The sequence below is a fragment of the Elgaria multicarinata genome, chromosome 2, assembly GCF_023053635.1.
Source record: "Elgaria multicarinata webbii isolate HBS135686 ecotype San Diego chromosome 2, rElgMul1.1.pri, whole genome shotgun sequence".
Classification (NCBI taxonomy): Eukaryota; Metazoa; Chordata; class Lepidosauria; order Squamata; family Anguidae; genus Elgaria; species Elgaria multicarinata.
This window is the reverse complement of record NC_086172.1, coordinates 121,453,756-121,478,849: the sequence shown is the minus strand read 5'-3', so window position 1 is coordinate 121,478,849 and position 25,094 is coordinate 121,453,756. Positions and strand designations below refer to the sequence as shown.

Here is a 25,094-nt window from a genome sequence, read left to right as displayed (position 1 = left end):
TTCATTTGAATCTCATCCTATTCAGGAAAAATGAGGAACCATGCCCTGAACGGGCATGAGTCTTTCCTTAGAGCACAGGTGTAGAATATCTGGCTTGTGGGGGCCCCCAATCTGGCCTGCACAGCCTCTTGGATTCCACCAGGAAGGTTATGCTCCAAGCCCCTCTCCCTGGAGGAAACCCCTCTGAGGGCATACAACTCTAAGATCAGAGATAACAATGGGGATTCTCCTGCTGGAGTGGGCCAGCAGCAGAACTCCCACTGTTATCTCTGATCTCAGATCAGAGATAGCGGTGGAGATGAGGGGCAGCAGGACTTGGCTATACTAGGGAGAGCAGGCACTTCCCTGTGTGTGTTGACTCCCGCCGCCTCTCATCCAGCTGCTGTTTCCAATCTCAGATCAGAAATAGTAGTGGCGATATGGGGTGGCCTGGGTCCTTTTCTCCATGCTAAGAGGAGGAACAATTCTGTACCTCCTTCCAGCATGAAGGAAAAAGAAAAAGGAAAGGGGATGATATCAGAGGGAGCTGGGTCACACTTCCTGATGTCATCTGGACTGCAGTGGGCCTGGTGGGGGCAATCTGCCCCCCATCCCTAAACAGTTCTGCACTATTGCCTTAGAGGAACTGGCTACTCTGGCTCATTTCGAGGAAGAACTTGAATTTAGAGAATAATTACTAGTGATGCTCCTTGCCTTGATCACACACTGTCAGTCTATTACTGCCAGCTGGTCAAATCCAGCAATTTTAAATATGAACTGTTGGAAGAAGCACATACAAATTTCCTGCATTGGGTTGATCTTTTGCAGAAAAGAACAAGTAATCTACATTAACACTTGTATCCCTCCTCCTCCTCCTCCTCCTCCTCCTCCTCATGGAAGAGCGGACATTGTTGTCAAAGAACTTGTCATTGTTGACGAGCTTAACAACAACCCCCCACACTATATATCCCAGTGTAACTGAGCCTGTGTGTTTGCTTGAGTCTTTCACAAACTCCAGATGTTTTAATTGCCCTCCACATCTGTTGGACTACAACTCCCTGCATCCCCCCAGCCAGCTGAAGTAGACTTGTCAGAGCTACTTTTGTTTTTTTACTAGAACCTCAAAGTCCATCAACCAGAGCCAGGTTCAAATGACATACACCTAGACTGGAAAGGCAAGGGTACCTCTGAGCTGAGGAATTTATTTTCAGTAATGGAATGGAACTGCACTCACAGTCCTTTTATATAACAGTCCACTTCTGGTTATCCCAAGCTTGCTTCATTACAGCAGTGTCATTTAGTTGAAAAAAGTCACTTTGTTGGGAGTCAGATCTACTGCACATTACAGAAAACTGCCGGTGGATGCCAATTTATCTTCTTCTTATCCCTTGACTAAACAACCAAGTAAAAAGACAGGCAGTTGAGATGTGGTTTTGGATGGAGGGAGAAAAGTAGAGCTCTGTATTCATATCATAGGCATATAGCTAGTACTGAAAGCTATGGGACTTCATGATGTCATCGGGAAAATGTGTGTAGAGAGGCAAGATCTAATCCTCGATGGACCCCAGTGGAGAGAGAAAAAGCAGAGGAAAAAGACAAGAAAAAGGAGAGGATGTATTTAATGGACAAAATTACCCATCTTTTTCTGTATATACAAGAACACAAATGGAGATACTGAATAGAGGGGGTGAGCTATTTATTTATTTATTTCATTTCTATACCGCCCAATAGCCGAAGCTCTCTGGGCGGTTCACAAAAATTAAAACCATGAAGAGCATAATAAAACAACCAACAGTTTAAAAACACAAATACAAAATACAACATAAAAAGCATGACCAGGATAAAACCACACAGCAAAAATTGATATAGGTTAAAATATGAAATTAAAACAGCAGAGTTTAAATTTAAGTTAAATTAGGTGTTAAAATACTGGGAAAATAAAAAGGTCTTCAGCTGGCGACGAAAGGAAAACAATGTAGGCGCCAAGCGAACCTCTCTAGGGGGCTTGTTCCACAGTCGGGGTGCCACAGCAGAGAAAGCCCTCCTCCTAGTAGCCACCTGCCTCATTTCCTTCGGCAGGGGCTCACGGAGAAGGACCCCTGTGGGGTCCTTCTCTGTCAGCTAGAAGAAATGATAGTTTATTGGGAGAGCAGAGCAGAGCAGAAGAGTATAGGTGTGAACTGAAGGCAGTAAGAAGGGATTGTAAGAGGGAAGAAGAATAGACAGTGAGCCAGACTAAATCTACTGGATAAATTGACTGAAAGTCATGGGATTATAGGAGAGCATGCAGAATATGGATCCTGTGCAATAATGAAGCAGATGAGGTGATGGAAAGATGGAGATACCACAAGAGAGAGTGAGAGCAAGAGAGAAGATTGATTGTATGCTTATGGAGTCTAAGCATACTCCTTGCCCACGCCCCACTGTCTTCTGGCTTTGAGAAGATAGGAAGAATTGGTGGAAGGTGGATGAAGCAGTTGTATCAGGCCTACTTTCCTAGTGTTTGTAGCTTGTAACCCCCATATGTCTGGGAAATACTCCTCACCTCTGGTTAATCTAGTTGGGCTGTAAAATAACAAATGCCTCTTAGGCCACAGCTAGACCTAAGGTTTTTCCTGGGATCATCCAGGGTTCGCCCCTGCCTGAGCACTGGATCCCCTTTGTGTCACCTAGATGAACAGGTTTGACCCCTGGACAATTCAGGGATAAACCTTAGGTCTAGCTAAGGCCTTAGTAATTATAGATAAGGGATGTTCAGGCACACATCTATAAATCATAAATTAATGATTGATAAAGCAAGTTCAGGAAGTATGGCAGCTGTTTTTCACCTTTAGATTTAGATAAAGTTGCAATCCTATTCAGACTTAACTAAGAAGTACATCCTACTGTATTTGGTATGATTTGCTTCTGAGCTAACAGTAGTCTCTCATGTTCTCAGGTTGTCTCCTGCTGCTTATTATGCCCAGAGAATGATCCAGTATCTTTCGCGCAGAGATAGTATTCGCCAGCGATCCATGCGATATCAGCAAAATCGACTTCGTTCTTCCTCATCTTCTGCTTCCACCTCTGAGAATACAGGTCCATCTGTAGAAGGAAATGATCTGGAATTTGAAGACTTTGAGTAAGTGCCTATCCTTATTTCACCAAGCCCAACGAGTGACTTTTTCTTCCTCTTCTTTTCACAAGTGCCTTGAGCTTTCTGTAGAGATCAGGTTTAGTTTATACTTCTCAAAAACCAGGAATTTAAAATATTTATCAGTCTGTTATTTTTAATACATGAAAGACAAATTACACTAACTGCTGCTCTCTCTGACTTTTCATGCTGTTTGTCATTTAGATGACAAATTAAGTAAACAGAATAGCTAGTTCAGCTGAGGTCTGTTCAGCTGTCAAAGTCAAGATTAGTATCAGTCATGAGGATCATTGTGTTCTTCTGTTGTCTTTTTCAATATGCATAATAATCCCTTGTAAGCTAAAGCTTATGTTTGCTCCCTTTATCGAATATATTATGTCTTTGTTAGGGCACAATCCTACAGTGACAGACAACAGTAGTTTCTGGAAACTGAGGTTGGAGCACTGGCTCACACCTTGGTTCCCCAAACCCGAAAAATCCTATGGCCGTCTAGACAGCATCTAGTGGCTGTAGGATTGCACCCTTAGTGTGTTAATCCTATTACTGTCACATATTAAAAGTGCAGAGCACTTTTGAGGACTGTCAATGTTCTTTGCCACAGCAACCCTGTAGACTATTCTAGCCATTGTATAACTACAGAGCTGAAAAGAAGGAGAATGGCTTATTCAAAATAGTAACTTCATAGTTGAGCAGGGTTTTGGCCTTCTGTATTCTTGGTCTGGTTTTGAGCCTGTGGATAAAAACTAACTTAATATTGGGGTGGAACATATGAATAAGATCCCTAATCAGAGCTGAAGAGTACAGTAGTAATCTCAGGCTTGCTAGATCACCTGTCTGATTAGCTTAGTCTCTTATACTATGACTCTCAAAAAGTTGTGCCTAGCTAGCTCTTTAACCCAGCACTTTTGTTTCCCAGAGTGTTCTGTGATTAGCGGATATGTGCATGTGTGTCTTTTCTGACCTGTTTTTGAGCATGCCATTAGTTTATTCAATTTCTATGTGGGTTAGGACTCTTTCATGTGATCTTTTGCATTATTCTCCGTGCTACTTAAGCTCACAACACGTTGTCGCTCCTCAAAAAACTGCAGTATTTTCTCTAGTTCTGGGCCTTCATATGACCTGTAAACTGCTTGTCCAGGTTAGATTTTTCTTATATCTTCAAAAACACTGTCCAGCTGAGACTGGGGAGATGGAGCACTTCACCACAACCTGTGCTCATTCTAGAGTGCCACCAACTGGGGCGAAATGCTAACCCCATGTGCCCTTGAATTCCAGTTAAACATCTCTAGGGCCAGGTAGTCTGAATGTGGCTCCTCCTAGAACAGCAGGAAATAATCTTCTGGAAGGAGAATTTAAGGTGGAGGCAGAACCCTTGTTCTTTGGAGCTGTCATTTCATGCTCCAGCAATTAACTACTCGGAAGCACAGGGGGAATGAGTGTGTCTTCCCCTTTTCATTGTGGTTTTGTTTGTGTAAGATGTAAATGAGTGGAGAGATGTAGAAGCGTCAGCCGCCTAATAGCTTTCCCTAAGCAGCACCGCAGGCTGCAGGAGTAGGAGTGAGGCAGCCTGCTGGGGCCCATTGTGATGGGGAAAGCTCAGCAAGAGCAACCCTTAGTTATTTCCATTACTGCCTCCTATTCATCCTCTAGGGAAAGGGGTTCGACTGCTAAAAAGGAACGGTACATTCTTCATTCACAGGGCTAGGCAGATACCTGTGGAGAAATGTGTTCCCCTGCAGATAATATTCACACAGGGAAGGGGTCCATTCAGGAAAGCGATTCAGTCAGCCATACCAAGACCGCTTTTTCTTTCATGCTGAGTGGAGGGAAGGAGTGTGTTTCTGTCCTATGCACTAGCTGCGCTTTTGCTAACAAACGTTCCATTGTGATCTCTGTCCCTCTGTGCATTTGTGGTACTCTGTCCTTTCTATGCAGTTATCCTCATTGGCTGATAGAGAAGCTGGTAGAGGGGGCTTTTGAGGTGGAGCCTTTCCCCCAGTGATATTCCACAATGATTTTTTTGTGTGTGTCTATGTGCATTGAATTTCCTGGCCTCATCCCTTTGCATTTATATGTTTATAGACTATAAATAAAATAAAATAAAATAAAAACCATTTCAGGGTGAATAGGTGGTGCAGGCTTCTCTTTGATCTTTACCAGAGCAGAAAGAGTACAATATCTTCCCCTTTCTCCAACACACATCCTTATATCCCCTAAGGATGTAAGAACATTAGGACTAAATGATTCTACGTTTTTATTTGACAATAACAATATTGTACATCACCTTCTTTAAATAGTAGATTGTGTTGCTTCTGGTGTTTTGGAGAATGACCTCAGTTCCTGAAACTTCACGGATTGCTGCACTACTCTTTAACTTGATTTAAAACTTCAAAATAATAATAACTACATTGGTATCCTGCCCTTTTGCCAAGGAATTTAAAATAGTATTTTTAGCCACACAACAATCCCATGAGTTTGTTTAGCCGTGTGTGTGTGTGTGATTTGCCCAAGGTTATCCAGTCGGTTTATTGTTGAGTGGGGAATTTCAACTTGAGTTTCCTCACATCTTACACCCAGCTCCTACATCAGGGGTGGGCAACTTGTGGCCCTCCAGATGTTTTGGCCTGCAGTTCCCATAAACCACGGCCAGCATAACCAATAGTAAGGGATGATGGGAGTTGTAGGCTAGAACATCTGCTAGCTCACAGGTTGGCCACTCCTGCCGTACATCTACACCATGCTCTCATTTAAAGCAAAAAAAAATGAAATCTGTACTTTAATTGGATATAGATCTTTTGGGAAGCAAACAAAGCACTTCTGCATAATCTTTAGATTATTACATTCTCATGTCACTTTCTTATGCAGCCAATTTGCAGAGTTCACATTTATGGGTTGCTTCAGAATTCTCCATCACACTTTGAAATTAGGCGCATGTGTTAAGATTAGCTATTGATTTAGGCTTGATTCTTATAACCCCTTCTTTACATGAAAGCTAGCTATTGTGATATATTGGTCCTGAGCATCTCCCTGGATTTGGACCTGTAGTAAGTAGTTTCCTTGATCACAAAAAGGTTAAATTTCCAGGCTGATATATTTCTGCATCTGAATATGGTATTGTGCTGAATACTGCCATCTGTCTCCAGCAAGTGATGGAGTGTATGCAGATTTTATTGTGTTTGACACAAACTGAAATTCAGATTTTCAGCACAGTGTGTTGCTCTGCTCTCTGGAAAAAAACCCTGAAATCCTTCATCACTGTTTCATAAACTGTGCCTGTTTGCCTGCCTGTCTTCAAGAATCAGCTACTTAATTGAATATAGATCAGAAAACCCTTGGAACAAAAATAATTTGTTTACAAATTGTACCTCTTTTGATTCTGCATGCATTCTCTTCATTGTGGTAGTTGTGTGATAGCTTATCTCATTAGTAGGGATCAGCGTTGTACTGTGTCTGAGTTACCTGTATGTCTTCCCTTCTGTTTTTTCCCAAGCCGGATTGTATGCAAACTGTTCTGTGCCATTCCTTTTTAAAAAAAATACCATGAAGAGAACAGTCAAGGAGGCTGCTTTCTGTAGCATGCATCAGGCACATGAATTGTCCTGAGTAGCATTTCAGTGAATATGGGTTTCAATGTAGAGAGTCTGAATAATTATTAATAATTATTTCTGGTATGCCTACATTCATGAGATGCTGTACATAAATCAAAGTAAGACATAGGCCCTGCCCCCAGGCTTACAATCTAAAAGACAAGAGACACATGGGAAGGAGACTGAAGGAAAAAGGTATGGGAGGGAGATCAGTTTGACAATGCCAGAATAAATTTGATTTATCAAGACCATCAGTCATAATAGTCATGATAAAAATAGCATAAAACCATGGGAGAAAAAAAAGTAGTGTGTGTCTAGAATGATTTAGTGCAGACTTGCTGATGTAAAGGCATATAATGCGAGCAACCTTTTCCATGACCTTTCCGAATTTGAGGTTATTTTTCTCATGGATTGCTTTTCTGTGAAGTCAGAAATAGTCTTTCCATGAGCAGAAGAAACTTCGACACTAGTGGAAGGGCACCTTTTGGATCCAGCCCTTCTTATGACCTTTGGCATCTCACCAGAGCGTGGGCTCGCTGACCATTTTAAGCTTGTTTTGGTTTTTTGGTCAGAAATTTAAATATCACTAGCGCAGAATTGTGTCTGTTTCCAAAAGTGTCTTTTAAACTCTACACATCTGGCTGGACATCTTTGGAAGCAGAATGCTGAACTAGATGGATTCTCGGTCTGATCCAGCAGGGCTGATCATATGATGTGTTGTGTTCTTTTTGTGTGTGTATAATCACTTCAATTATCTTAATGTTAAAAGTGGTGAGAGACTGATCTATCAATTGCTTAAATATTTGTTGTTTATTCGTTCAGTCGCTTCCGACTCTTCGTGACTTCATGGACCAGCCCACGCCAGAGCTTTCTGTCGGCTGTCGCCACCCCTAGCTCCCCCCAGGTCAAGTCTGTCACCTCCAGAATATCATCCATCCATCTTGCCCTTGGTCGGCCCCTCTTCCTTTTGCCTTCCACTTTCCCTAGCATCAGTCTCTTCTCCAGGGTATCCTGTCTTCTCATTATGTGGCCAAAGTACTTCAGTTTTGCCTTTAATACCATTCCCTCAAGTGAGCAGTCTGGCTTTATTTCCTGGAGTATGGACTGGTTTGATCTTCTTGCAGTCCAAGGTACTCTCAGAATTTTCCTCCAACACCACAGTTCAAAAGCATCTATCTTCCTTCGCTCAGCTTTCCTTATGGTCTAGCTCTCGCAGCCATAGGTTACTACGGGGAATACCATTGCTTTAACTATGCGGACCTTTGTTGTCAGTGTGGTGTCTCTGCTCTTAACTATTTTATCAAGGTTTGTCATTGCTCTCCTCCCAAGAAGGAAACGTCTTCTGATTTCCTGGCTGCAGTCAGCGTCTGCAGTAATCTTTGCGCCCAGAAATACAAAGTCTGTCACTGCCTCCACGTTTTCTCCCTCTATTTGCCAGTTATCAATCAAGCTGGTTGCCATGATCTTGTTTTTTTTGAGGTTTAACTGCAACCCAGCTTTTGCACTTTCTTCTTTCACCTTTGTCATAAGGCTCCTCAGCTCCTCCTCGCTTTCAGCCATCAAAGTGGTGTCATCTGCATATCTGAGATTGTTTTTATGGTGACGCAAGATACACACATACCATGTTTACCAAAAGAACGCTTGAAAAAAGGGGGTTGGACACCCTGAAATAAGCAAGGTGCTGCTGAATCTTCTTTAGCCAGGAAGGACCTGGGGAATTGCAATTCTCTCTCCCTCCCCCTTTTCTTTTCTCTCCCAATCCTGTTGTAGTCCAGATTTTTTGGGGAGTGGGAGCACACACAGAGACACACAGCATCTCTCTCTCTCTCTCTCTCTCTCTCTCTCTCTCTCTCTCTCTCTCTCTCTCTCTCTCTCTCTCCAACCCCCCCTCCCTCCAAGCCCCCCCTCTCTTTCCAACCCCCCCCCCTCCCCCCAAGCCTCACAGTATCTGCTGGGCTGATTACGACAGGAGAGCAGCAGCTCAGAGGGGAGATGGCCCCAATCTGCAACTCCTGACAGGGGAAGGGAGCCTGGTGATACCTTGCAGCAGCACAATCAGTCCTGCTCCCCACCCAGCCTGCCGGCTGACTGCTGTTCTTGGCAGCTGCTCTGCCACCCGCCGTCCTCCACATGCTCCTTCCTCTCCGCCACATGGCTGCTGCTCCCGCCTTGTGCAGCAACTATCGCGAGAGGTCTGCTGGGGCAGCTTGTAGGAGGGAGCAGCTCTGGCCGAGGGAGGGAGCGAGTGAGCAGGCGGCGGCGGCTCCAGCAGGAAAGAAGCCCTGGGCCCTCCTAGGCAGGAGAAGAGTGGGCAGAGCAGCTGAATTCGCCGCTGTTTCCTGCTCTGCTGCCTCCTGTGGGCGCTTCCCCCACCCCCTACTTCTGGTGGGGCCTGCTGTTGGCTTGAGATAGGAGGAGAGAGCGGCTATGTGAGTGAGAAAGTCCTTCCTGAGCAGGAGCGGTGTGGGGAGAGCAGCTGAATTTGCCGCTCTTTCCTGCTCGGTCCCTGGGTTTTAGGACCTTCTGGAGAGACCACCTCGAGTGCCCCCTGCTGCCCCTTTGCCTGTTAGCGCCCCCTGCCAGCGCCCCCCTGCCCTCCCTTTGCCTCTTAACACCCCCTATGCAATCCCACCGCCCCCAAGGGGCAATACCGCCCACTTTGGGAACCACTGATCTAGAGGATCACCCATTCTCCGCCCCTACTGTAGGGATAGAAACATTTACGTAGCATACTGATGCCCTGGCTCATGGTCACTGAAAGCCCCTCTCTGTACCCTACAGAAACTCCATGCTTGTGGGGGGGTATGTCTGATTATTAGAGAATTTTAGAATCCATATAAAGCTAGGCAGTCCCAGTTTTTATTTATTAAAAACATTTATATTCTGCTCTATATCATAAGGATCTCAGGGCAGCATACAGATAAAACCATACATATAAAATAGAACAATAAATATACAATTCTAAAACAAATTGAACCATTAATATTTTAAAACCAATATAAAATTTTAAAACAGAAAATCCAGTTAATATAAGACAGTGTGCAGGCTGGTGGATTTTGCCATCAAAGGCTTTGTTAAAAAGCCATTTCTTAACCTGGCTCTGAAATGAAGCCAGTGACGGTGCCAGTCGGGCCTCCAGAGGGAGGGCATTCCACAGCCGGGATGCCACAACAGAGAAAGCACTCTCCCATGTCCCAGCATAGCGTATATCTTGCATTGGTAGGGCATAGAGAAGGGTTCCTCCGAGTTCTCGAGGTCCCAAGCCATTTAGGGCTTTAAACATCATTACCAACACCTTGAATTCCGACCGGAAACATATTGGCAGCCAGTGCAATTCCTTTAAGACCGGTGTTATATGGTCTCTATGAGATGTTCGAGTCAGCAGTCTAGCTGCTGCATTTTGCACTGGCTGCAACTTCTGAGTCGTCTATATATGACATTCATTAGAAATAATTTGATTAGAATACATGCTCTTTTTCTTATCACTTGTTGGCATTATCAGTTGTAACTGGGAATGTACAAGGCAATTTGATAACTTTTGGCTCTCCCTTTAGGAGGTTTAGATACTATAGAAGTACATCTCGGTCAGTTGGTCTTCAGTAACTAGAGTCCAGTTAGAGTTAATATAAGCAATAGCTCCTCTTACCATCTATCCATTTTTAAAAATCTGTTTTTCTTTTGATCTCTTCTCTTTTAATGTGATTTTTTTAGACTTCAGCTCATAGAATTCTTGACCATTGGCCATACTGACAGGGCTTCTGGCAGTTGAAGTCCAAATCCTCTGGAGATTTATGTTCCACCCACTCCTGGTATAAAGCAAAGATATTCACATTTTTAAATGAGTGATAATCAATTTTTAAAATGTTATGCTATTTCTGTTTTGGGGCAATTGACATGAGACTGTTGCTACTAAATATATGGCAATATTTATGTTACCTCCTTGAAAGGAAATGATGCTAACACATCACATTACGCCAGTCCTTTTCCAGCTTCATTGGCTGCCAGTCCAGGTCCGGGCCCGATTCAAAGTGCTGGTATTAACATTTAAAGCCCTAAACGGCTTGGGGCCAGGTTATCTGAAGGAACGCCTCCTCCCATATGTACCTGCCCGGACCCTAAGGTCATCCTCAGGAGTCCTTCTCCGTGAGCCCCTGCCAAAGGAAGTGAGGCAGGTGGCTACCAGGAGGAGGGCCTTCTCTGCTGTGGCACCCCGGCTGTGGAATGAGCTCCCTAAGGAGGTTCACTTGGCACCTACATTATATGCTTTTAGATGCCAGGTGAAGACCTTTTTATTCTCCCAGTATTTTAACTGTCTATAAATTTTAAATAACATGGTTTTAAATTTGTAATTTTGCATTGCTGCTGTTTTTTATCTGGTTGAGCTTTTATATTGTATTTTATATTATGGTTTTATACTGTTGTTTTATACTTTGAATGGTTTTAATTTTTGTGAACCGCCCAGAGAGCTCCGGCTATTGGGCGGTATAGAAATGTAATAAATAAATAAATAAATAAATAAAATCTCTGCAGTTAAATACTCCATCAGGTGGCTCTCCAATCCTTGCTCTGGTTATCTGCTGCCCTGCCTGCCTCTTCTGCTCGCAGCTACTTATGTGGGAAGCTGGATGTTCCAGCTGCTGCCTGCCTCCTCTCTTGCACTCTCCTGACAGCAGAGAGAGATGAAGCAACAGCTAGAAGGGCCCTGATGGTTTTCTTCAGCTACAAACACAGTGAAGCATCTTGGCTGTTGCCAGCTTTATGCAGATTTTGTTTCTTCTAGCTTTAAAGTTCTACACCAGATCTGTAAGGCTAGAAGGAAGGGAACTAAAGCTGTATATGCAGTTTGCCTTGCAAAAACCTCTGCTGGCTAATAGCCTATGAATGTAAAATTAGCTTACCGGAAGCAGAACTTCTCTTGGCGGGTGACGTTAGAATAAGCTTTCGCTATTGATAGTCTGTTTTCTTGGTATCATCAGTGGTGTAGTGGTTAGAGTGTTGGACTGGGACTTGGGAGATCTGGGTTGTAGTTGTAGTTCCCCATTTGGTTGTAGTTCCCCATTTGGTCATGAAGTTCACTGGTTGACTTTGGGCCAGTCACTGACTCTCAACCTAACCTACCTCACAGGATTGTGGTGTGGATAAAATGGAGAGGAGGAGGACTATGTAAAAGGAATTTGGGTTCCTTGTAAGAGGAAAAAGCTGGGATATAAATGTAAATAGATGATGATGAGTCACAATACACCAGAGCAACTCCAAACAAACAGGAGTAAGAGATATTGTTTTCCATCACAAGTTCCCACAAGTCTAATAAGAAGATGCTGTTTAGATAAATAGCCTTCATGTCTTTTTAATCTCTACTGATGCTGCATTCATGTGGTAGCCATTAACACTTCAGCTTATTTCAGAGGGTATTTGTCAAGTGTTCTCTCTTTTCCCTTTGAAACAACCAATTACCATGTTATCTGATGACCCATTGCAGCCGTTGAATGCAATAGCTTATTGTTGGCCTGGTAATTATTTCTCAGCAAGACAGGTAGGATCAGAGGCGACTCATTTAGTTTTCGGGTCAGAACACAGACGTGTGACTTTATTCTTTCAAATTGGCTTTCCTGTAGCAATTCATCTTCAGCATTTAGCAGGGCTCTGCTGCAGTGCATAGAGCACTTGGCCAGGTGATGAATCCTCTTGTATTTGGTACTTGTCAGAGGTACTTGATCTTGTGAAGTGCTTTCTATATTGTAGAAATCTTTTTATTCTTCTTTAAATGGCCCTGTGAGAAGTAATCAAGGCTATGTTTTTTGACTCTTGAGAGAGCCATTAATAACCCGCTACCTGCAATCCTGCTGGCTTAAAACTTTAGCTGATAAATTGGCAAGAGGGTTAGTGTGTGTTTCCACTGTGACTACGTTTTAACAACTGAGAAAGGCAGCCTAAAAATTTGGCAGGCAGGGCAATCTGGTTCTACCTGGCTGCTATTATATAAATGAGAGCTGGTTCAAACATGAGATTTGGGTTGCAAGGGGAGAATCTAATCTACTAGCACTTTTACAGCCAAGATAGGGTTGTTCCTTGCATTTTTCTAGTATTTTTTTCCTCTTTAAATTTTATTGCCTTTCAAGTCCATCTCTTGGGAGATTGTTTCCACAGTCTAATACATATTCCTGTCAGGAGAATACTTTTGTGTAGTTTGAATGTTCTTTAGTTCAGCACATTTCTTTCTTTTTGCATTCCAGTAAGAATATTTTTCTCCATGGTGATGAAACCTTTCAAAATCTTAGTATTTGAATTTTCTATTTTTAACTTAAATTTTTCCTTTTAACTGATCAACACAATTTCTAGACAGAAATTAAAGGGGGGAATCTGCTGCTCTTCTGTTGTTTCTTCAAATGTCTCTCCTTTACCATGAATTGATCACAGATTTCTTTTTCTGGTCATTTATCTTGCAGCTATAATAACCAGCCAGAGCTTTAAATTAGTAGTTTATACTAATCTTTCTTTTGCTCAGAGAGGGGTCCCTAATACTTAGGAACATCAGGGCATTTGGTTGACCTGTCACAGGAGTGGGGAAACTCTTGCCCATGGGCCAAATCTGGCCCTCTTGGGATTCAATCTGGCACTCCAGGCTTCCTGTATTGAACTGGAGGCTAGTTTCTTTTGTATTACCGAGATTGAAACAAAGCCAGTTGTGCAAAAGGATGACAGTTTATAGATAGAAAATGAATGCAGAAAGAAAAATAAGCAGATGAAGCTTACATCTCTCATCAGCCAATGAAGTTGGTAGCACGCTTATTCCTCCTTGGAGCGAGACCAGCCTAAAGAAACAGGTGGCCCTAGGGATGACTTCTCATCTATCTTTGGGACCCAGAGAGACATTCAGCAGTGACAGCTTCATTGGCTGGTGAGATGTGTGAGCTTTCTCTGGTTATTTTTTCTTGTTGCATTTATACCTTGGACCAAAAGTTGTTGCCTTCCCCTGGCTTACCTCCTGGCAGCAAGAGCTTTAAGATACAATCCATTGCACTTCTGTATTTTTGCCCCAGCCCTTTTGCCTTTTCCACTTTCCCCCTGCCCATTACTGGAATGTGACCCCTGGGAGCTTCTCTGAAATTTAATTTGGTCCTTGGGCTGAAAGAAGTTCCTCACTGCTGACCTATCATCTCAGTTTGTATTGCTTTGTATGGTGGGCAGTGAAACCAATCTGCCTGGATTTGCTCAAAATCAGTGCAAAAATCTTAGGTATGTAAAAGTTATAGGATGCTCCTGTTCTGTTTTTTTATATATACCTGAATAGCTTGTGCAAACTAAGAAGGCTTTGTCCCGGTTCTCACATCACACTGTCGCTGCAATTCCTGGGTTCTTTAACCTAGAAATTGCTGGGAATGAGTGAAGTGATGAGCTCCTTTATAGTTTCTGCTTACAATTAACAACCTAGGAACACCCTATTCCTGGGTTGCTTTGTGTCGTGCGAACCTGGAAACTGTGGGGTGTTTTTGGTTAAACAACCCAGAGTTAACCCAACAATTGTCCATGGCTTGTTGTCTGGTTAATTTTCATAGTTTAACCCATAAACAGAGTTTGGGTTTGGCCATCACAAAACAAGCCAAGAAAAGGCCATTCTTGGGGTCCAAATTGAAAGTGGAAACGGCAAGCATGCGGGAAGCAGTGCACTTATTGTTTCGCTCGTCCCTGGCAATTAATCCAGGAATTGCTGCATGATGTGCAAACTGGATCACTGTATCGTAGTTATGAAACTATGAGGATACATAATAAAAATTGTATTTACTACACTCTATTAACCCCCTGTCAACACCCATTTTTTATATCATTTTTGATGATAGTAGCACTGGGCCTAGTGTAAAACTTTTCAACAGGCTGCCCACCCATCAGCTTTTTTTCTTGTCTTTATTCTAGCTTGCAAAGGAATGAAACTAAAATGTGATTAAATTCTAAGCAGGTTATTTTTTTAAAAAAAATAGACACTCTGAACATAATAGTTAAAATGTTTTATATATGGATTGGATAATATCTATTTTCTTAGCTATTTACAGAAGCACTCTATAATAAGCAAGCAAATTCTTTGATTTTTCTGAAATTAACTGCAGAGGATTTTTTTTTGGGGGGGGGGGGGAGACTAGCAACTTACCATTGCTTCTGAAGTAACCAATACATTTCTTATCCTGGCCTTGAATGGTGGGAGACTTGAAAGTGCTTTGGCAATTTCAATATAAAATTTCAACTTTGCCCCATTTTACCACCAACTGTGGGAACATAAGTAGAGTCATACTGGATCAGACCGAGGGTCCATCTAGTCCAGCACTCTGTTCACACAGTGGCCAATTAGCTGTTAACCAGGGACCCACAAGCATGACACGGTGCAACAGCACCCTCACACTCATGTCCCCCAGCAACTGGTGTATGTAGGCTTACTGCCTCTGATTTCAGAGATAGTACTTAGCTATCAGAAGCCGGTGATAGGAAAAATTCCAAGGGGGAGAAGGAGGCAGGTGAAGAAGACCTGAGAGCTTTCTCTAGTGGATTTTCTCTGTTCCCCAACCCGCCCCCCAGGTCATCTTCCACCAACTGTACTGTAGGAGGAATCCCAGGAAAGTGAGGGAGGGATGCAACTGCTAGAACTGGGCTGTCCCCTCTGTCCCCCACAGGGCCTTTCACTACCAACTGCACAGGAGAGTAAGGGAGAAAGGCAAAGATGACCTTCGAGCCCTGTTCCAGCCAGACTCTGTCCCCCCCACCCCAAAAGAGGGCCATGTGCCATCAAATGCTCTTTTATGTAGATATTGTTTGTTGTGTTTTAAAAAAATAAATTTTGATGTTACTTGCAAATCACTTTAGAATGGAAAGCAAGATATAAATAATTGTAATAAATTAATAATACATTAAGGATGAAACCATCCCCTACATTGCATTAGCTTTCACATATACATATTCCTTCCAGTTCCCAAATTCCTCAACAGCATGGCTTTGATATGATTGACCTGCTTGCTAACTTGGCTATGGCTTCCACTCTTCACTGAAACTATTGACCTTTATATTGTGAGCTCTGAGGAATCCCAATTGCCTCCCCAGTTAGTTGTATTCTGCATAGATGGCTGGTTTCTCTTCTCTGCTTTTGGTTTCATGACACTGACCTTGAGTTGCCTTTTTCAGTTGTCAGTCTGCAATCAACTGCTTTTCCTCCTTTTCCCTATATATTGGGATTTCTTGGATTTATTTTACCCTGTAATATGGTGATGCCTGATGACCATGCTTAAATTTCTGATTTGTTTTAACTAAGTTGAACTTTGCCACCCACATCTGAGAAGTTGTTGTGCTTCTGGATACTGCAGATGTTTGGCAGAAAAATCCTCAAGTTTCTTATTCAGTAGCATCTTTTCATGTCGTTGGATAAATCCCTGATGTATTGCAATAAATATGCCATCTTCTATTAAAAGCCCCTTCATTGCTAAATTGGTTGTGCAAACAATCCTAAATATATAATTCCTTAATTTCCGTGTGAAATTAGCCTAAATCAATAGGCTACAATCCTAGGCACATTTACGTGGAAGTAAGCTCCATTGAACTCTGTCAGAGTAAAAAAATAAGCTACAAATCTTAATATAGCATTTTTAAAAACATGAATCCTTCCTCCCCGAGAACTTTGTTCAGTCCTAGCAGTGATATTTTGCCTTTGCACTGCAGTCATAACATCTGCCTTCCTCACCCTCTGTGTAGCATGTAAACTCTGCCAAGAAAAATACACACACAAAAAGCCGCCCACCCATCTTGAGCAGTTGGAAGTGAGATTTTCTTTTGGAAGGGAGCAAAATAACCTTGAGTTGGCAACATTACAACATCAGCTGCTCCAACCCCTTTGTGTTAGGTGCTGAAAGTTTTCATACCATAAAACCACTGAGATAACCATAAGGACATCAGAACTGTTTTGCTGAATCAGGCCAACATTCCCTCTCTAACAGTGGTCACCCAGATACTTCTGGAAAGGCAATGGAGAACGACTACTTTCAGCGTCATTTTGAGAAGGGAGATGAAGGGGCGTGAAAGAACTTCTATAGAGGCAAAGGAAGGAGGGAAATACTTCCAAGTATGGATGTTGGGAGCTGCACAAGTTGTTCTGCCTTTCGGTCAAGTCAGTCTGATTTATCAACCCAGTTTAACTGATTGGGTCATAAGAATACTATTTTCCTCACAAAGTTTAGCTTATCCTTTCATCTGTGTTTCACTAATGGAAACTCTGTATAGAAGTTTGCATTATAACTTGAAATGTGATATATAGCTAAAAGCTAAATAAATCTAAAGGCAGGTGGGGCACATGAAAGGCTTTCCTGAAAATAGGTTTCATAACAAAAAGAACTTGCTCCTTCCTCTTAGAGGTGATGCTTCCTATTATGTGCAGACAGACAACAGTACTGCCTCCATAGATTTCACTGGGAACATAGAGGGAGAGGCCAGGCTATTGTCTTCAGCAGCGCCTTGCATTGCTCCTGCAAGCTAATAAATAGGCAGTTCAGTTTGCATAGAACCCTACTGCCCAGTTGCGGAAAGTGGTGATGGCTAACCATGATCATTTTCTTCTTGTCTGGATTCAGCGTCATCCAGTCTTGTCCACCGGTTGGGAGAAGACTTCTGTGCCTGGATGAAACTTAAAGGAAAATTAGACTAGGATCCTATCAACATGTTGATGAAAAACTAGGCCATGTAAAGAGGTAACACTGCCTAATTGGCAAACCAACGTTTGGCAATTGGGAATATAGGACATGTAAAGGGGTAACACTGCCTGATTGCCAACCATTATTTGGCAGTCAGGAATATCCTCTGGGCATTTACACTCCTTTCCCTCCCTCTTTCTCTTATGTAGCCATTCTCTTTCCTTTTGATTTTGTGATAACTATGGCTAGGGTTACATTTGCACCAATATCTTTGGATTGAAACTATGGTTTGACGCCAACCACAACTGATGCAACACTAATCATAGTTATCCGCAAAACTGGAAAAGGAGCTCAGGACCATCATTTTGACAATTGGGTACCATTACATGTGCAATGAGTCATGGAAGGATAAATGGGAGAACACTGGGTTACTGCACAGGACACATCTTAGGAGTTGGAGGAATCCCCTTAGAAAATCCTAGAAAGGAAGAGCAGCCTCTGCACAAAGCTGTGCCTCTTGCTTCTGCCAAGTACTTTAGGTGGCTAGGAGAATATCATAATGTGTTTAAAGATGTTGGAGGTTTAGAAGTATCAGCAGGGTAGTCCACTACCCTATCAGTTTCCAGACACAGTCGATCGAGCAGGACTACCAGGATCCTCTGGGTTCCATGGCCAGGTTGAAAGCTGATTTGGTATGAATTAAGAAATTAATACTTTTTGTTTTTAGATGTTCACATGTGTCACAACAAACGTCATTTGAGAATAGCCCTTCCTCCATCTCTCTTATATGGAAGCCTTCGTCTAAGACCTTGTTTGCCACATGTATTACAAATGTAAGATTGAAAAACTGCTGCTCGGTTGATTGGAGGCAACGTCTTCATTGATCAAAATGTTTTAAATGATTGATCTAAGACAGAGGTCCCTAAACTTTTGGGGGACAAGGATGTATTTGGAAACCTACAAATCAGTCATGGGCACCTCCTCAAAATGGCTGCCAAAAGAGACAAATAACGTCTACAAGAAACTGAGTATAAAATAAAGATTAAGTCTGAGCCCCAAATACCAAAGCACAACAAAGTACCCATTTCACAGAAGGAAAATCTGCTAATGCTCAGAAAACCTCATCCCGAAAACAGATAAGGCAAGCCACTTCACACCTCAACACATGGACACATCCATACACACCCAGGCAAAATGCCCTGGTCACCACTCCCCCACCCTAAACTCTCCCCAACCCCCCCTAGTGTCCTAAGCTTACCATACTGCTGAAGCATCTCCCTTCCTTCCTTCCTTCCTTCCTTCCTTCCTTCCTTCCTTCCTTCCTTAAAAAAAGTCCATTTTAACTAGCTGCCTGGGTATAGTGGCTTTTATTGGGCTTTATTTTGACTTATTTTGAACTTCCTGGATTTCTTGATATGCAGATAGACAAGATCTGGTTTCATCCCTAACTTTGTTCATCTGCAGAATAGCATCTAACTTGGGTCGGTGCTGGAGTGCGTATAAAATGGCAGAATTTCTGAGAGTTGGCTCATGGAATTTGAATTAGTCTTTGTTCAGTACCAGATGCAAGAATAATTTGATAATGTTCATACACATCAGGCCGTAGCAGTGTGCCCTTGGATTTTAAAGGATGCTGCAGTAAGCATGTTACACATATTCTTTCCCAGGGTACTAGCAGCTCTCTTGTTTTGATGAGAACAATTCTGTGCCTTTTTTTTCACCTCCAGAATTTGAAGAGTGGTTTAAATGAACATTTTAGCTCTTATATTGAAAATCTGCCGGTAGGGATGTGTCTTAGCCATGGAAGGATTGAAAGGAAATACTGAACTTTAGTTTAAATAGAATAAGAGCTCTTACAGATCTAGTTGTTGGCTGCTGGCACATGTTCTTCAAGAACAAGTGTTCTTGAAGAACATGAACAACATCATTTTGAAGGCTGTTAATGAACTTTTTTTAAAAGTTAAACACCACTGCTATTGTGGCTTACCCAATTTTGAATTTTAGTCTGGTGAGTTTTATAGCTTCAGGTTCTAGTCTCAAAATTCTGGGGAGGCCAGGAAGAGAAAACAAGCAAAGGAAGAAAATTGTATAGATTTGGGGTTAAACTGCATGATACATGCCATGCATGTATTCCTTGCAGGGGCTCTTAAATGGTGGTGTATTATTGATCTGTTGCTTAATGGACTGGAGGGAAGCCTCAGAGTGGGAGGCATGAACAGTAACTTATTTGTTTATGTGCAGCTTGTTGGTTATGTACAAACTGCAGCTTTAGGTTCAGGTGGAACCAACTTGACATAGTTTGGACAGTGGAGTTCGAGGAGTGAAATCTCTGTACCTGTGGCTTCTTCTGCAAATGAAGCTGCCTACATTTAGCTGCCTACATTTTATAGAATCAGCCATTGTTAGAGTCATACTAAGAACCGTGCAAATTAGGATTCAATGAGGTCGTCTTCAGAATGTGCATGCATTTTTCTAATTTTAGGGCTTTTGTTTGTTTGTTTAGGAAAAACACAAAACAGGGCTGTGTATAATTATAATATCCTTTAAGAGGTGGGCAGACTTCAAGCTTGCATGATCTACTTTGTTTTTTACTTGAACTCCAAGATCCACCCACCAGAATCTGGGACAAAAAAGAGACAAGGAGAGAATCAAGCAGCAGGGTGCCTGTTTTGTTTTCAGTACCAGAACAGAGTTTATAGTTCTCTCTCTCACACACACACAAATCACACAGTTCTGTTTTTATTTTTATTTTAGAAGCCTAATTTAGGCTGGGGGTGGGAAGTCCTATTGTTGTTGTCAAACAGTTGGGAGTGAGAAACAGTTGCTGATGTACTGCAGAACACCCAGAGATGATCCAATCTACCTTCTGCATACCCATTTTAAAATACAGTGGTAGATTAGTACTATGCATAAGGATATGTGCTAGAGTCTGAAAACATAAAGCTTCTTTCTCAGAGGCAGTTCTCAGTTGCTGTCCATGATGAAGTTTGTTTCTGCATAGCAAAGAAGGGGCAAAGCTAGGATTGCCCTGTATCTGATGATAAAATTTGATCTCTAAAAGACTACCAGAGTCTGAGGATTGTCCTGTAGAACTAGAATTGCTACTGGGCAGGTTAGATTCCTGTGACAGCTAGGTCCGAGACATCTATACCTGTACTATGTACACTTTCTGGCCTAGATTATTCTGATGAGATCATGAGATGATCTCAAGTTTTTGCTACTTCCTCTCTCCTTTCCCACCCCCACCCCCCGGGTGTGGGTGTGTGTTACGAAAGAATTAGTACATCAAATTGATGATCTCTACTGGTCCAATGGAAATGGGAGAACTTTTTAAGCTGTTTAATATGGTTTAAAATCTATTTAATATTGTTTTAGTGATTTCTCCGTACTTTGATTATATTCTAACCCACTTTGGATTCCCTACTTATAAACGTTTTTATACATAAATAAATAAATAAATAAATAAATAAATAAATAGTAAGCTGGTTGCTTTAGTTCAGTATTGATTGCAGTAGTTAATGTAAGAAAAGAGTGTGAGTCTTCCTTTACAATGTGGAATTTGTAATTAAAATACTCTTTTTTTTCCTCCCCCACCACTCTCTGAAGGGACAATGGAGACAGATCAAGACACCGAGCCCCTCGGAATGCCCGCATGTCTGCACCATCCCTTGGACGCTTTGTCCCTAGGTAAGGCCTACACACCCAACAAGGGCCCGAGAAATGTGTTATCCCTTATCTACACTCCTCATTGGGTTGACAGTATTTCTCACAACTTCTGTCTTCCCTTCTAGGCGTTTCTTGCTGCCAGAGTACTTGCCTTATGCTGGGATTTTCCATGAACGTGGGCAGCCTGGTTTGGCCACTCACTCCTCTGTTAACAGGGTTTTGGCAGGTAAGGATATCATGTTTCCTCTTTTGTTGGGATATTTGGCAGGTAAGGATATCATGTTTCCTCTTTTGTTGGGATATTTACTGATAATGTAAATTCTATACTTTGAAAGAAGACACGTGCAGGGGAAGCCTAGAATGGAATCCCAAAAGGCAGATGGGCAGAACAATTTTTTAAAACTCCACCTAATCATACGTGTTTCTGTTCCTTTCTTTCTCTTTAAAAATTAACATTCTGACAAGCTAATGATCAGTTTGCTGCAGGTCCCTCTAATTCAATTATAGGGTGCCTTGTTCATGTTCTGGCTTGTAAAGCTTCTCAAGAGCAGTTCAGATTCAATTAGGATCCTAATAGGTGCATATTAAAACTTTGGCAGCATCTGCTTATGGTGCATAGGCAATTGAAGAGTTTTGTGTGAGAGTGGGAAGATGGCAGATAAAATGGGATTTTGCCTGCCTGGAAATGATGCTCAATGATGGTGGAATTTCTAAGAGTTGGCTCATGGAATTTGAATTAGTCTTTGTTCAGTACCAGATGCAAGAATGATTTGATAATGTTCATACACATCAGACCATAGCAGTATGCCCTTGGATTTTAAAGGATACTGCAATAAGCACATTACACATATTCTTTCCCAGGGACTTTCTTCGTTACTGGTATTTTAAAAAGCCTCTAACACTTGTTGACCCTGTTCAGATGATGCATTAAGCCATGGTGATTAAGCATTTTGGGCTAAACATTATGGCTTAAGTGTGTCATGTCAACCGTTCCTACCACGGTGGCTACATAACCATGGTTTAAACATGCTCACTAAGCATTTGCTGCAAAAGAGTTAGCGGCCTCACCGTGGCTCAGTGTGTTGTCTGAATAGGCCCATTGTGTTGCAGTCTGATCATAGGAAAGTATACTGGAAAGGCTTTTCTTTGTTCTGAATAGCTTGTTGGTATCAAGATTGTAGCTAATGATGCGAATATATATGTCAAGTAATATCTGGGCACAGATGTATAACAGTGATAATACTGAAAATAAATAATAATGAAGTCTCCAGTCCTAATGATTATGGGTGACACAATCAAGATACTACACGATTGATGCATAGGGTAAAATCCAATGGTGCTCAAAGTGGACTTCTCCCTTCTCGCCTTCCGCGGTGTCCTCCCAGAAGCTTCAGGGGGGAGAGGGAATCGTGCTCCCCTCCCCCCATGTGTTCCATGGATGGAAGCAGTTCTGTAGGTGGGAGGAGTTAATTGTTCATCAGATAATGCTTTGGTTGGAGAGTTTTGGACTAGTAGATCCACAGTTGGCCTCAACATTCTATTTGGTCCTGGGACTTCAGACTTGCTTCCTTAATGTGTCTCTGCTCATGACCAGAAAAGGAAAAATTTTGATTTCTCTGTCAAATCAAATTTCTGGGAAAGAGTGGAAGGACATTCCATCCCAGTCTTTCAGAGTCCATCTGCTTTAGGGTTCCTTGATGGTCTCCTTATTGGATTTTGATTGTTCCATAGATACTAGATTTTCGCTCTAAGCCTGAATGAGAAACCACCAGCCTGCCTGCCAGCCTTAAGCCATGGGGCCTCTCCTCCAAGACTCCACACACTCTCCTTGGTCCCAGACGTGGAAACAAGGGCCAGGGCTGGTCCTACCATTAGGCAGAGTGAAGCAGTCATGTCAGGCAGCAGAGGCTGAGAGGCGGCAGCAAAGTGCTGGAGGAAGACCTGTATGCCATGCTGCGCCGCGCCGATGCTCTGTGCCACCTAAGTTAACGTGCTACCTTCAAGTGCAGTGAAGAATGCTGTGCCATAATCACTACTAAATACAGATTAATCTGCCAATGCAGACTGCTTTTGTATGTGTAATAGAGGGGGCATCATTTTGGTATTTGTTTTTGGCAGCAAAATGTGTTGGGCTGGCCCTGACAATGGCTATCAAAACTGCCAGCCTCCCCTTTCTGGCTCCACCCACATTCATCTGTGGCTTGATATGAAGTTGTCTTCTAAATCCTGGCTTGTTTAGGAGCAATTGACCATACTTGTTTTCAGACATAAAGGGAAGCTATGTTAATTGCAGCTTCCTGGTTTGTTTATCCACTCACGCAAAAGGAAGAGTGAATGGGCAGTGTGCACAAGCATGCTGGTCATCACAGTTTAATAAGCCAGGATTCACAACTTTCAGTGAAGAGCAAATGCAGCCTGTGTCTTTAGAAAGTGTGTGTGTGTGTGTGTGTGTGTGTGTGTGTGTGTTTGAGTGGGTTTAGTGGTCAGAGAGTGGCAATGATCTAGAGAGCGAGTGCCACCATTGGCATGCCAGCTCTGACGGATTATCCCTGTTTTAAGCGTTTGGCTGTTCCTGATTGAGGTAGGATGCTCTCTCTCTCAGGTCAGGCCATTTTTAACTTCCTGCCTCCTGTTTGTTGAGGTAGAGGACTTGTAGCTCAGTGGAGGAGCACATGCTTTGCATGCAAAAGGTCCCGGGTACAATCCTGGGCATTTCCAGAAGGGCTGGAAAAGCCTCTGCTTGAAACCTTGTAGAGCTGCTGCCAGTTGGTGTTGACTCAGTATAAGGCAGCAGTACAAAGCAGCTTTCCATGTTCCAGTTCCCTTTGCTCATCCCTAGAAAAAAAAAGACTTTACCAGATAAGACAACATCTTCCCTTTCCTTACATTTTTGGTGCAACACTTTAAGGCTGCTAAGTACCTCTGTGCCAGCAGTGCTTGATGAACAGGGAGGAGGCCTGTGGTGTTTAGCTGAGAGCATCCTTTCCCTATTCCGGTTGCCTGTGTGGGATTTTGTTGTAGGCATATGGAAATAGCTCACTGGGAGATGATAATTTGCTGCCAGGCAACACTGCTGAATTCTTTTCCAGCTCTGCTTTGCTGGAGACATCTGCTTTTCCTCCCTATTCAACTTCTTGTGGTGGTAACCTTTCTTGCTATTTGGTGTTGAGGGTGGTAGTTGGTTTCTTGAGATTAGATGCAACCTTGAGATTAGATGCAAGTAAATCCTTAGCGCCTGAGAAATGGCAGTTTGTTTTACCAATGAAAATGTTCTTGTTTATGATGGACAGGCTCCCAAACAATGACTCCATTCTATGGTAAACACCCCAATTTCCCTAGCATGTAAGTTGTATCATATAAGAAACTGTTGCATCCTCCTGCATCTTTATTATGCAGCCAGAGCAGTACTGTTCATGCTCATATTAATATCCTGTTCAGTTTTTGTTTTATTTTTTTACTGGGCCAGTAGTAGGATGGATGAGGGTTTATAAACTGAAGTTGAATCCAGATAAGGCAGATAATATTAATGGGTGGGTGTAACCATGGATGTGATATTCAGCCTGCGCTGGATTAGGCTGCATTCCCCTTTAAAAAGCAGGCTTGTAGCATGGGGGTGCTCCTGGTGCCAGTATTGCTTTTAGATACCCATGTTGGAGCTTGGAGTTCCTTTTTCCAACTTCAGGTGATGCCAGCTGAGGCCTTTCCTTGAAAGGAGTGATCTTGCCACGGTTATCCATGCTTTAGTAAAACCCAGTCCAGGCTAGATTACTTACTCTGCGGCGGTCTTTGAAAAAGACTGGTTCTGAACACAGTAACCAGGCTGTTGATAGAGTTGTACTAATGTGAACATATAAGACCAATTAAAAGAGCTTTCTTTGCTCCCAGTTTTGTTTCTAGCTGTATTTGACCTTTTGGAGCCTTATACAATCTAGGGTCAGGGTACCTGAAGGACTACCTACTTCCATGTATATCTGCCCAGCAACTGAATTGTTGTTGGAGGCTTTAAGGCAGAGGTTAAGCTAGGCTCCCCCTGCCCCAAAAGGGTCTTTGCTGTGATTGCGCCTACCT

The 25,094-nt window shown here is 42.5% G+C and overlaps 1 protein-coding gene across 3 annotated transcripts in view; it reads left to right on the top strand.

Annotated features, from left to right (window-relative positions):
- Nucleotides 1-25,094, top strand: part of AMBRA1 (autophagy and beclin 1 regulator 1) — a 177,927-nt gene that overhangs the window by 56,590 nt on the left and 96,243 nt on the right. For all 3 annotated transcript variants that reach the window (XM_063117472.1, XM_063117473.1, XM_063117474.1), the window contains 3 exons: nucleotides 2,918-3,100; nucleotides 20,967-21,047; nucleotides 21,152-21,252. In XM_063117472.1, coding sequence (XP_062973542.1) covers nucleotides 2,918-3,100; nucleotides 20,967-21,047; nucleotides 21,152-21,252 — 365 coding nt within the window. The remainder of the gene's footprint in view (nucleotides 1-2,917; nucleotides 3,101-20,966; nucleotides 21,048-21,151; nucleotides 21,253-25,094) is intronic.